Source organism: Oncorhynchus clarkii, chromosome 30, assembly GCF_045791955.1.
Source record: "Oncorhynchus clarkii lewisi isolate Uvic-CL-2024 chromosome 30, UVic_Ocla_1.0, whole genome shotgun sequence".
Lineage (NCBI taxonomy): Eukaryota > Metazoa > Chordata > Actinopteri > Salmoniformes > Salmonidae > Oncorhynchus > Oncorhynchus clarkii.
The window spans coordinates 33936879-33949311 of record NC_092176.1 but is presented as its reverse complement, the minus strand read 5'-3'; the positions used below and the strand labels follow the sequence as shown (position 1 = coordinate 33949311).

The 12433-nt window shown below is 45.3% G+C and overlaps 1 protein-coding gene across 1 annotated transcript in view; it reads left to right on the top strand.

Annotated features, from left to right (window-relative positions):
- Positions 1 to 12433, top strand: part of LOC139389867 (protein Niban 2-like) — a 47063-nt gene that overhangs the window by 25057 nt on the left and 9573 nt on the right. Inside the window, exons 6-13 of the mRNA XM_071136861.1 lie at positions 2168 to 2283; positions 2942 to 3046; positions 3316 to 3478; positions 4652 to 4839; positions 5097 to 5252; positions 6221 to 6334; positions 6609 to 6716; positions 7420 to 7531. Coding sequence (XP_070992962.1) covers positions 2168 to 2283; positions 2942 to 3046; positions 3316 to 3478; positions 4652 to 4839; positions 5097 to 5252; positions 6221 to 6334; positions 6609 to 6716; positions 7420 to 7531 — 1062 coding nt within the window. The remainder of the gene's footprint in view (positions 1 to 2167; positions 2284 to 2941; positions 3047 to 3315; positions 3479 to 4651; positions 4840 to 5096; positions 5253 to 6220; positions 6335 to 6608; positions 6717 to 7419; positions 7532 to 12433) is intronic.

Sequence of the window (12433 nt, the reverse complement as noted above, 5' to 3'; positions counted from 1 at the left end):
AAAATATTCATCTTTTTTTTTCTGGGTCTATTTAGTCATCTAGTATTGTCAATTATCACAAAAAATGTGTTTGACAAATATTTTAATAACTTTTTATTGACAAAGAACTGGCGTATGGTTGGCAGATGACCATGTGTACACACACACATCCATTAATATACAGTACTGGGATTTCAGCACAGGCTAGCTTTAAAAAAATAAAACATGTTTTTGCTGTTTTGGGGGCCCTTGAAATGGCCTGGCCCCACCCTTAATCTCACTCACAGAGAGGGAAGGTGGGGTCTGGGCCTGTGCACTTCCTGCCTGTAGCAATGTGCAATTACACAGAATCGCATTTCAGTTCATTTCTACATTCTCCCATTTTTATAACAACACAGGGTAGCTCTCTAGGGGCCTCCTGTGGAGTTGTTTGGATGGAGAGCCTGTGCATTCCATTCTAAATCTTGATTCCAAACACAGCTGGATGAGTTCATTATTACTTCATTTTGACGCTTTCAGCAGAGGTGGAGATAATCTGAGCAGGTGGTGTGATTGAACTCTATCCATTAGGGGGAGCAGGTGGTGTGATTCTGCCTCAAGAGAAGCTTTCACCATAACTGACTTGATGGTGGAAAGGAAACAGTACCTTGCCAAACAAATGTCAAATCAGTTTATTTGTTGTCTACACAGATTTGCAGGTGTTATGACAGGTGCAGCAAAATGCTTATGTTACTATCTCCAACCGTGCAATAGAATGAGCTACGTGTATTCAGACCCTTTGACTTTAACACAGTTTGTTACATTACAGCCTTGTTCTAAAATTGAGGAAATTGTCCCCCCCCCCCCCCACAATCTACACACAACACTCCCCCAAAAATGTTTTTTTTTAGAAATGTTTGCAAATGTATTAAAAGTAAACATATAACATTTACATAAGTATTCAGACCTTTACTCAGTACTTTGTTGAAGCACCTTTTTGGCAGCGATTACAGCCTCGAGTCTTCTTGGGTATGATGCTACAAGCTTGGCACATCTGTATTTGGGGAGTTTCTCCCATTCTTCTCTGCAGATGCTCTCAAGCTCTGTCAGGTTGATGCACAGCTATTTTCAGGTGTCTCCAGAGATGTTTGATTGGGTTGAAGTCCGGGCTCTGGCTGGGCCACTCAAGGACATTTAGAGACTTGTCCTGAAGCCACTCCTGCGTTGTCTTGGCTGTATGCTTAGGGTCGTTGTCCTGTTGGAAGGTGAACCTGTAGCCAAGGTTCTGAATACTTATGTAAATAAGGTATTTATTTTTAGCAAAAAAATCAATACCGGTTTTTGCTTTGTCATAGGGTGGTGTGTGTAGATTTGATGGGAGGGGGGGTCAATACATTTTAGAATAAGGCTATAACATTACAAAATGTGGAAAAAGTCAGGACGTTTGAATATGTTCCAAATTTGCAGTATATACACAGTGAGTTAACTGTATATAAACAGAATGAGGTGACCAGCCTTCAGACTACATACGGTACATGGGTAATTAGTTTCAAGGTGCAGTGTACCGGGCAAGTAGCCGGCTAGGCATGGCTCTTCAACAGTCTGATGGCCTGGTGACAGAAGCTGTTTCACAATCATTAAGCCATTATGGGGTGTAGCTACTTCAGTATTCGGAAATGATTGGGCGATTTTTAGGGAAGACAAAAGTTCTTACTTCCTTTAAAATGGTTACTGTGGATTCTCCCTGGGTTGCCATGGCAATGCTCTGATAACTAAAAGCAAGGCTACTCCCTGCTGCCACTAGAGGGTGACCTGTTCTGTGTGTGTGTGGTCACTCTGCAGTGGCCTGTTCTGTGTGTGTGTGTGGTCACTCTGCAATCTCACTGTATTAGACTGTTTCCTTTTAAGGAATAGCCGCCTACTCCGCTGTCCAGATTAAGACTGTGACCCTTGGTCTACATACACTTCTCTTTCTGGGCAAAGTGCAACAAACTAGGAATGGAGCTCCTTTTTCAAGCATGTTTTAGCCACAAATATTTTAGAAAGCATTTTGTATGTACTTTGTAGAAAGTGTAACCAATATTTTCTGAGATTGTTGTGATTTAAATGATAAACTTGTACATTGTGAATTTAGAAAGTATTAAAATCAACCCTTACTATGTTGTTTCTCGTCCACTAACAACACTGCTCCTCTGTGGTTATCCCATAGGTTTATCAGAGGAGAGCCAGGTGCAGACTCCGGCCTTCACAGACGCAGTGAGGCTCTACCGCCAAGCCCACGGGCAGTATGGCACCTGGGAGATGATGTGTGGGATCCCCTCACAGGTCAGCATGCCACAGCGAATGACAGTCTGTGTCACATGTGCTGGTCTGATCTGTATGTGTCTCATTGGTGGTGTTATAGGGCGCTATGAAGGAAATCCACTGTTTGGTTATAGTGCGAAAACACACACACACACACACACACACACAGTGACACCACTCTCTGCCCTGTCTGCCTCCCATTCTGCTGTCCAACAGGGGGTCAGGGCCCAGTGAGTTCATGCCTACAGGATTGTGTCACCAGGGCAGGGGCCATAGTGACATCAACTCGCAGCTGGACTGTGCATCTCTAATGATATGCTATTCCCTATGTAGTGCGCTATAGGCCTTGGTCAAAAGTGCTGCACTGTATAGGATACCATTTGGGATTCATCCCTGTATGCTTCCTGTTGCTGTTCACTCTGGGGTTGCTGAGTCATACTGATGGTTATTTTGCTGACCAGGCCAGGGCTCTGACTGTAGGTCATACAAATTGTGGAGCATGCGGAGCACCCAGATTCTGGTGAATAAGACTACGGATTTCGTATCACTATGGAAAAATGGCTGTCGGGTCTCATACAAATACTTTTGGACAGCTGAAGCAAGCTTCAAGGAAATGGTCCTTTCAAATTGTCATCTGTAACACATGAATCCACCTATGTGTTGTGTATCCCTCCTGTAGATTCTGGCCAACCTGGTGATGGAGACTCTTCTCCCTGAGCTCAGGGATCTGATCTCCCCTCGACTCAAAGGCAAAATGCACGACAGGCAGAGGAACTGGATGCTAGTAAGTCCCATCTCTCACCCAACAGTCCAAGTACACCTTTATATATTATACCAAGCAAGCGAAGAAATATCTTACCCCTTAGCTTCTGTGGTTCCTGTTTTGACATGAGTCCCTGTGTTCCCCTGCTATGTACCTGATGGGTGGGCTTTACGCCAACATCTTCAACCTGTTTGTGTGTCTTTTCAAAAGGGCTGGGATCAAGGAAGAAGATGAATTTCTTTTGACTGCAAGGAAAAGGGCTCAAAGTATTCTTCTGTGTCCCCATGCAGGTCTGCGACGCGGTGTATGGTCTGGTGGTGAGGCAGGCCCAGGCCCAGTACGAGGCTGTGGTGCAGAGCTGTGAGGCCCGACGCCCTACTCTAGAGGCCTCCATACGCACAGACATGGACCAGATCATCACCTCCAAGGAGCACGTCGCCAACAAAATCAAAGGTGAGCCATCGGTGACCTCTGCTGTTAGTTCTGTGGACGACTCTTCTCCCCTTTTCATTGTCCTATCTCTATCAAAATAAAGAAATATCACACATATATTTAAGAGGATGAGCCCTCCACAGAAGAATGAAGTTGACCCTAGTCCTAGAAACTGACCCAAGGTCAGTTTTTCCAACCACCTCGTGCGTGTGCGTGTGCGTGTGCGTGTGCGTGTGCGTGTGCGTGTGTGTGTGTGTGTGTGTGTGTGTGTGTGTGTGTGTGTGTGTGTGTGTGTGTGTGTGACTTTTTTACAATTATTACTGCACAATAACAAAATAAGGTTACCCAGTAATTTATAATACAGAAATGTTCTTTTCATGCTACCCACAACCCCACCCAACTTCTCATCTACCTTCTCAGGCACAACCCTACCCAGACATCTCTTCCCTATGGCTGGGAGAAGAGCAGACACATTTATAAACAAATAATAACACACAGACCTACAGTAAAATTACAATACAGTTATATGCATACGAAAAAACAAGTCATGAATTTTGTTGGAGTGAACTCATCTGACGTCTCTGCCCAATAAGGGCAACTTGGAACAGTAACTGGTCAATTCCAGTAGCTTCAGTGCACAGTGGATCATAGTCCTCCATGTCTGGTCTGCATGTTTATCTGTGAGTCCACAGGTATTTACCAACAGATTGACAGGTGATTTTCACAGCCACATATGGCTCGATTCAATCCGTAACGCGGAAAAGTTCAGCGTGATTTGAAAAGGAAAGGCATAATGTTTTCGCATTAGCGGAGACTGCATTCCCTTTAAACGCTGCATATGTCATCTCAATCAGAAAATACCTTTACATTTCAAGCGTGCAATCTGTATAGCAGCGACGCAGATTCAGTAGAGCCCTCCTTTAACAGGTTAATGGTGTGTGACAGCGTGTGTCCATCGAGTGGAACGCAGGAAGACTAGCAGCATTCCACAGTTATGAGGGTGACTAAACCTTACCATTACAGTCTGACAAACCTGCTGTCAGAGCGATGGCTCTGGTCATGGACAGGAGCTGAATTCCTTTGGATGACTCGTATCTTCAGAAAAGCACGTGTGTCACAGTAGAACTTCTGCCAGTTTCTAAAGTTATCTAGCCTTGCCCACTCTTTGTTGACATTCTCTCTACTCTGTCACAGCGGTGGTGCTGCCTAAGGCAGAGAAGCTGCTGACGGTTAGTATCCAGCCCTACATCAGCTCTATCCTGGAGGCCCTGATGGAGCCCACCAGCCGAGGCTTCTCTCAGGTCAGAGACGTCTTCTTCAGAGAGCTGGTGGACTTGAGCAAGAACACACTGAATGACGCCACCAATGAGAAAGTGGGAGAGGTGAGAGGGCTCAGCTTCTGATTATAAGCCTAGTGAAACTGCATCTCAGGTTCGCGGCTTACACTATAGGTTTCCATAGAACAATGCAGTGATTTTACATTTGTAATTGTATTTGGGATACAGACATGTGTAAAATGAATGACTAGGTTGTATCGTTCTACCCTTTTGGCATATTGTGTGTGTGTGTTCTGTGGGGACTATAGTAAGTATACTAGGTCAATGCCCAGTCTCTCTCTTTTTATTCCCCCCATCCTCAGCACATGGAGAAGATCTCTATGCTGGCGTTCCACCCGGTGAAGATGCAGAGCTGCTATGAGAAAGTAGAGGACCTGAGTCTGGATGGCCTGCAGCAGAGGTTCGATGTCTCCAGCCCCTCTGTGTTTGTCCAGAGAGCACAGATTCTCATGAGAGAGGTAAAACTACTCCTACACATTAATGAGGCCTTGTCCCGGCCAGAATGGCCCATAGGGTAGTAGATGATCTCATGTTTTTGTAATGTGGGGCAGCTCCATGTACAAGTACACCACCTGGACAGGATACTCGTCTGTCTTCCTACACATTATTACATGCTGCAAAATGTGACACGGCGTCTTACTGCTGATTAGTTTTTCAATGAGCTGATAGTTAGAGCTATCACACACACAGTATGTTACAACTAGTCCTCAGAATATGGTACTGATTCAATAAGTGCTCATGTCTCCTTTTGAGTTCCTGCTGGTGACTGCTGAAAGGATGCGGTCTGCAGGTCTCTGTGGTGGGTGGTTGTGCTGTTTTGTCTGAGGTCCTCAGATCTACAGGGCGTTCTTCATTGTTGTGGTTGGAGAACAAGCACATTCTGGTCAGCGAGTGGTGGGGCTTTGGTTGGCTGGCTGGTCTCTATTGACAGGCTGTAAGTTTAGGGAAAGCGATTCTGGAGCCATGTATTCACCTCCCAGTGTGTCCCCCATTGTGAAACACGTAGTCTGCCCTCTTTGTAGTGGCCATAAGCTGCTGGGAGTCAGACTTCTCAAGTAAAACAATGGAGCGTTTAACTTTGCTTTGCATCCAAGATTCTGTATATAATTCAGATGTACAGTAGTTCAAATCTTCCGTCAGTGTTCGGAGCATGCTTTGTGTAGAATGAAAGGAGGGGTTGTATTGGACAATATTCCACTAGTATACAGTAGAAAGATTTTATATTCTGTAACTCTACACTTACGAAGGAATTGTTGGGAAGATAGTGCCCCCTTGTGGTAAATGTGTGGGCATTTTCTCAGCTAGATTTTTGGAAATTCTGCAAGTATCTTGTGTGAATGTTGCTGTTATGTTTACTATATATCTTTTGAATATCTTATCCAACTTGCCACTAAGCTATTCCCTATTCTAATGTTTGTCTGTGCAGCAAATGGACGATGCGGTATACACGTTTGAGCAGATCCTCCACCAAAGTCTGGAGGACCAGGGGCCAGAGGGGCTCTGTAAGAACATCCAACGCTGCCAGGACCGGGTCATCAAGGTAAGACAGGAAAGGGTTGGCCCTGCTGCCCGCCATGGCACAGTGATGGGCAGAGGAAGGGTGGGGAAATAGGATTGATACTACACACACTTTCTCATTTTCCTGTTGTATGGAAAATCCTACTATAGGAAACCAAGAGGGGATTTAGTTGATTTGTTTGTTTGACGTTTTAGCTCTGAGGTCTTTCTCAGTGATGCACTATATACTCTTATGGTGATTCCCAACTTCTTCTGACTTTCGTTTCCCTCATTTATGTCCCCCTCTCTCTCCTCAGAAATTTGACTATGACAGCAGCACAGTCCGGAAGAGGTTCTTCAGAGAGGCTCTTCTTCAGATCTTCATCCCTTACATGCTGAAGCAGCTCACTCCCTCTTTATCCCCTGTAAGTCTATCAGCTATATACCGGCTGTTGGAACACTTCACATTCTAGTTTGACAGTGTGACTAGACATACACTGTTGGGTGAAATTCATACATTATGAGTGCGTTTGTAAATTCACTCTGGAGTGCTAGAGTGCATTCTGGGCGTTCGTAAATTCAGAGTGTTGTCAGATTGTCCATTAGTAGATTCATAGCGTTTCGCTCTCGGAGCGCACACTGGACGCTCTGGCCGAGGAGTAGGGTGGATCCGAGCGTTCTGACCTCACAACAGCAGTCAAGCACCCAAGCTAACTGGCTAAAGTTGGCTAGCTACATCCAAACACAAATGTGAGAACACCTCACTCTGACCATTTGACTTGCCCTAGCAGAGCTGGTTAGGCTGTTTTCATGTTATCTAGCGTGTTGGTAACTGTGCTGCTGGCAACAATTAAACATATATATTTTTTTACTGACACTGGTCATATTTAATGGGTGCTGCGCATTCGTAAAATCATCAGTTATTCTGCGCTCTGGCACACAGGAGAGAGGGCTCTGAAATCCGAGTGAATTTATGAACGCAACCAATGTACTGTGTGAAACTGACATTACACTTCCATGCGATGGCATTCTCTTTGTCATTCATTGTGATAAGTTATTCTCTCTTTGCATGTCTCCCCTGAGTGAGTGATTCCTTTGGGTTCTAATACTTTTTCCTCTGGTGGCCAGGAGCTGCCTCGTTTCCAGGAGCTGATCTTCGAGGACTTTTCTCGTTTCATCCTGGTGGAGAACATCTTTGAGGAGGTGGTGTTGCACTCTGTCATGAAGGACATCATGATGGGTGAGTCTCGCAGCTTAAACAGTGGCTGGTGTCCTTAATGGCACGTTATTCCCTTTGTAGTGCATCACTATGGGCCCTGGTCAATAGTAGGAAAAGGCTATTTGGGACTCGGAAGTATCCTTCTCTTATTAAACACGAAAACAAGGTTTTAATTGAGAAACAAGCATTGGTCTGAATTCACATGAGCACCACACTGCCTACTTGACCTATGCTCTACCAAGGTTTTCCACCACACTGCCTACTTGACCTATGCTCTACCAAGGTTTTCCACCACACTGCCTACTTGACCTATGCTCTACCAAGGTTTTCCACCACACTGCCTACTTGACCTATGCTCTACCAAGGTTTTCCACCGCACTGCCTACTTGACCTATGCTCTACCAAGGTTTTCCACCGCACTCTCTACTTGACCTATGCTCTACCAAGGTTTTCCACCGCACTGCCTACTTGACCTATGCTCTACCAAGGTTTTCCACCGCACTGCCTACTTGACCTATGCTCTACCAAGGTTTTCCACCGCACTGCCTACTTGACCTATGCTCTACCAAGGTTTTCCACCGCACTGCCTACTTGACCTATGCTCTACCAAGGTTTTCCACCACACTGCCTACTTGACCTATGCTCTACCAAGGTTTTCCACCACACTGCCTACTTGACCTATGCTCTACCAAGGTTTTCCAGCACACTGCCTACCTGACCTATGCTCTACCAAGGTTTTCCAGCACCCTGCTTTGACTTTTTTACCTATCAATAACCCTTATGCAACACCGATACGAATAACTGAGAGCAAAGACAAGAAAACAACCAACATATGTCAACATTTGAACGTGTACTTTAGTGCAATATTCATTGTGACATTGTCATTGTGACATTTTAGTGCAACAGTGAATCAATTTACCTTTTTCCCAAAAAACATTTCAGTCATTTTGATTTGTCTTTTTTGTCAACTTTTCTTTTCTTCCTAGAGTCAGTTGTACTGCTTCTCCTCACCCCTTAGTGACTTGTCTTTTCTTCCTAGAGTCTGTTGTACTGCTTCTCCTCACCCTTAGTGACTTTTCTATTTTTCTTTCATTGGCTTTTCCAATCCTTATACCATGGACAGTAGAAAAGGAGATCCTGAAGCACTCAATGTGCAGTTGTACTTTGTATTTCTCACATGTATAGGTAGTGCGTTTGTCACAATGACATCTGTGGAACCGGTGCATCGTGTTGATTGGCCAGTGAGAAGCGTTGTCATATCTTGCCTGATCTTCAACAGTAGCAGCCAGTAGAGATCTCCTTTTGTGACTCAGCGGTTTTCTGCCAAACATTTTCATAAGAGAGCCACTATCCGTGAGAAGGTGAGCAGGTCGATGGTCCCTCCCATAACGTCTCTGTAAAATAAATGTCTGTTTACGAGTGCACTATTGAGAGACCATGCAAAGATGGGCCACCACCACTTCTTAGACCTGAATGAGATATGGTATCTTGAAACCTGTAGGCCGTGAAGTCAACACTTCACATGTGCTCATTATATCAGTTGATGCATTTTGGTTGTGGGACTTTGTCAAAGGCACGTCGCTCCCTGTTCCATCTCTTGACAGAGGTCTCACTGTATTTCTCCTCCATGTTTGTTGCCACGGTGACAATGTTATTGTCTTTTCAACGGACCAGCAACTTGCCTCCTTGGGTCATAACCTCAGAGACTCTCCGGGGTAACTTCATGATGTCCTTCTGTGGCTCGAATGGGACATCAGACGATTTTGCCTCATCGTTCCAGAGCTCCCATATACTCTTTTTGTCATTTCACCGAGTGCAAGCGAAGTGAAGATGTTGTCATGAAGGAACATGCAACCTTGAGGCACCTGAGAGTGCTCTGCAAGACCGAGAACGACACTGGGTCCCTGACCCAACTCAGTCTCAGGGAGGAGAGTATGGGATCCACCATATGGCTCCATGTGATACATGTAACCATTGGATGAGGCAAGGCTCCATAGCTTGCAACCAAAACGGATTGGTTTACCTCTTATTAATTGCTTACATCCATGTCGGCCATAGTATCGGATCATGCTCTCATCAACTGACAGCCATTCCTGAAATGGCATGACTTTGTATGACTGATTGAGCTCGGAGAAGATGGACCTAAGCTTAAAAAAAATGGGTCATCAGTGATCTTTGTGTTGTCAACCACATGAACGGAGGCCATTATTTAATCAAAGCAATTTCTCCGCATTGCATCTGAAATGCTTTCATTGTGTACATCACTGTCAAGTGACCAATACATGTGACTTCTTGGAACAGAGCTGTACACAGATGTGATAAGGATCCCATAGTCGCCCATTGGATCCCATAGCTTTATCAATAAGTGCATCGAGGATGTTGTCCCCACAGTGACTGTACGCACATACCCCAACCAGAAGCCATGTATTACAGGCAACATTCGCACTGAGCTAAAGGGTAGAGCTGCCACTTTCAAGGTGCGGGACTCTAACCCGGAAGCTTACAAGAAATCCTACTATGCCCTGCGACGAACCATCAAACAGGCAAAGCGTCAATACAGGGCTACGATTGCATCATACTACTCCGACGCTTGTCTTATGTGGCAGGGCTTGCAAACTATTACAGACTACAAAGGGAAGCACAGCCGCGAGCTGCCCAGTGACACAAGCCTACCAGACGCGCTAAATCACTTCTACGCTCGCTTCGAGGCAAGCAACACTGAGGCATGCATGAGAGCATCAGCTGTCCCAGACGACTGTCTAATCACACTCTCCGTAGCCGATGTAAGATCTTTAACTAGGTCAACATACACAAGGCAGCGAGGCCATATGGATTACCAGGACGTGTGCTCCGGGCATGTGCTGACCAACTGGCAGGTGTCTTCACTGACATTTTCAACATGTCCCTGATTTGAGTTTTTAACACCAACATGTTTCATGCAGACCACCATAGTCCCTGTGCCCAAGAACACTAAGGCAACCTGCCTAAATGACTACAGACCCGTAGCACTCACGTCCGTAGCCATGAAGTGCTTTGAAAGGTTGGTCATGGCTCACATCAACACCGTTATCCCAGAAACCCTAGACCCACTCCAATTTGCATACCACCCAAACAGATGATGCCATCTCCATTGCACTCCACACTGCCCTTTCCCACCTGGATAAAAGGAACACTTATGTGAGAAGGATATTCATTGACGATAGCTCAGCGTTCAACCCCATAGTACCCTCAAAGCTCATCACTAAGCTAAGGCTCATAGGACAAAACACCTAGCAACATATCTGCCACACTGGAGCTCCCCAGGGTGTGTGCTCAGTCCCCTCCTGTACTCCCTGTTCACCCATGACTGCATGGCCAGGAACGACTCCAACACCATCAAGTTTGCAGATGACACAACAGTGGTAGGCCTGATCACTGACAACGATGAGACAGCCTATAGGGAGGAGGTCAGAGACCTGGCCGGGTGGTGCCAGAATTACAACCTATCCCTCAACGTAACCAAGACTAAGGAGATGATTGTGGACTACAAGAAAAGGAGGACCAAGCACGCCCCCATTCTTATCGACGGGGCTGCAGTGGAGCAGGTTGAGAGCTTCAAGTTCCTTGGTGTCCACATCACCAACAAACTAGAATGGTCCAAACACAGCAAGACAGTCGTGAAGAGGGCACGACAAAGCCTATTCCCCCTCAGGAATCTAAAAAGATTTGGCATGGGTTCTGAGATCCTCAAAACGTTCGACAGCTGCAGCATCGAGAGCATCCTGACTGGTTGCATCACTGCCTGGTACTGCAATTGCTCGGCCTCTGACCACAAGGCACTACAGAGGGTAGTGCGTATGGCCCAGTACATCACTGGGGTTAAGCTGCCTTCCATCCAGGACCTCTACACCAGGCAGTGTCAGAGGAAGGCCCTAAAAATGGTCAGACCCAAGCCACCCCAGTCATAGACTGTTCTCTCTACTACCGCATGGCAAGCGGTACCGGAGTGCCAAGTCTAGGACAAAAAGGCTTCTCAAAAGTTTTTACCCCTAAGCCATAAGACTCCTGAACAGGTAATCAAATGGCTACCCAGACTATTTGCATTGTGTGCCCCCCCAACCCCTCTTTTTACGCTGCTGCTACTCTCTTTATCATATATGCATAGTCACTTTAACTATACATACTACCTCAATTGGGCCAACCAACCAGTGCTCCCGCACATTGGCTAACCGGGCTATCTGCATTGTGTCCCTCCACCCACAACCTTGATCCAACATATCCAGAACTGGACTCAAAGTCAAACTAAAATAAAAAACAGAGTAGAAAGTTAGTTAGAACAAGAACTATGTAGGTGTATAACTACGTGTACACCTAGATGCACCGTGTTATCCCGCCGGTCACTATTGTTACCGTTTACTCATTCTATGACCACACTGAACAAAGTTGAGTAATTGCAAATGATATATCAATACTAGACACCTTAAAGATATGTACCAAATATCTTTGTCCTAACTATCTTAACATACTTTACTAACCTTTTGTTTGGGATCTTTGACGCAGCCATCCTCTTCTCATGGTGCAACCAGGAAGTAAACGGCTCTGGTCATGTGACAATTTACACTAAACATGTGACACTGCACATATTTACTGGAAATGCATTGACACATCATTCAGTAAAAATTTTAGAGCCGTATAACTGTGAGAAAAAAATTACGGTCACTACTGTGACTGATGGGATGAAATAGGTTAAGATGTGAAGGTCAGTCAATCCAGAGAATTTTAAGAACTTTGAAAGTTTCTTCAAGTGCAGTTGCAAAAACCATCAGGCGCTATGATAACTGGCTCTCATGAGGACCGCCACAGGAAAGGAAGACCCAGAGTTACTTCTGCTGCAGAGGATAAGTTCATTAAAGATACCAGCCTCAGAAATTGCAGCCCAAATAA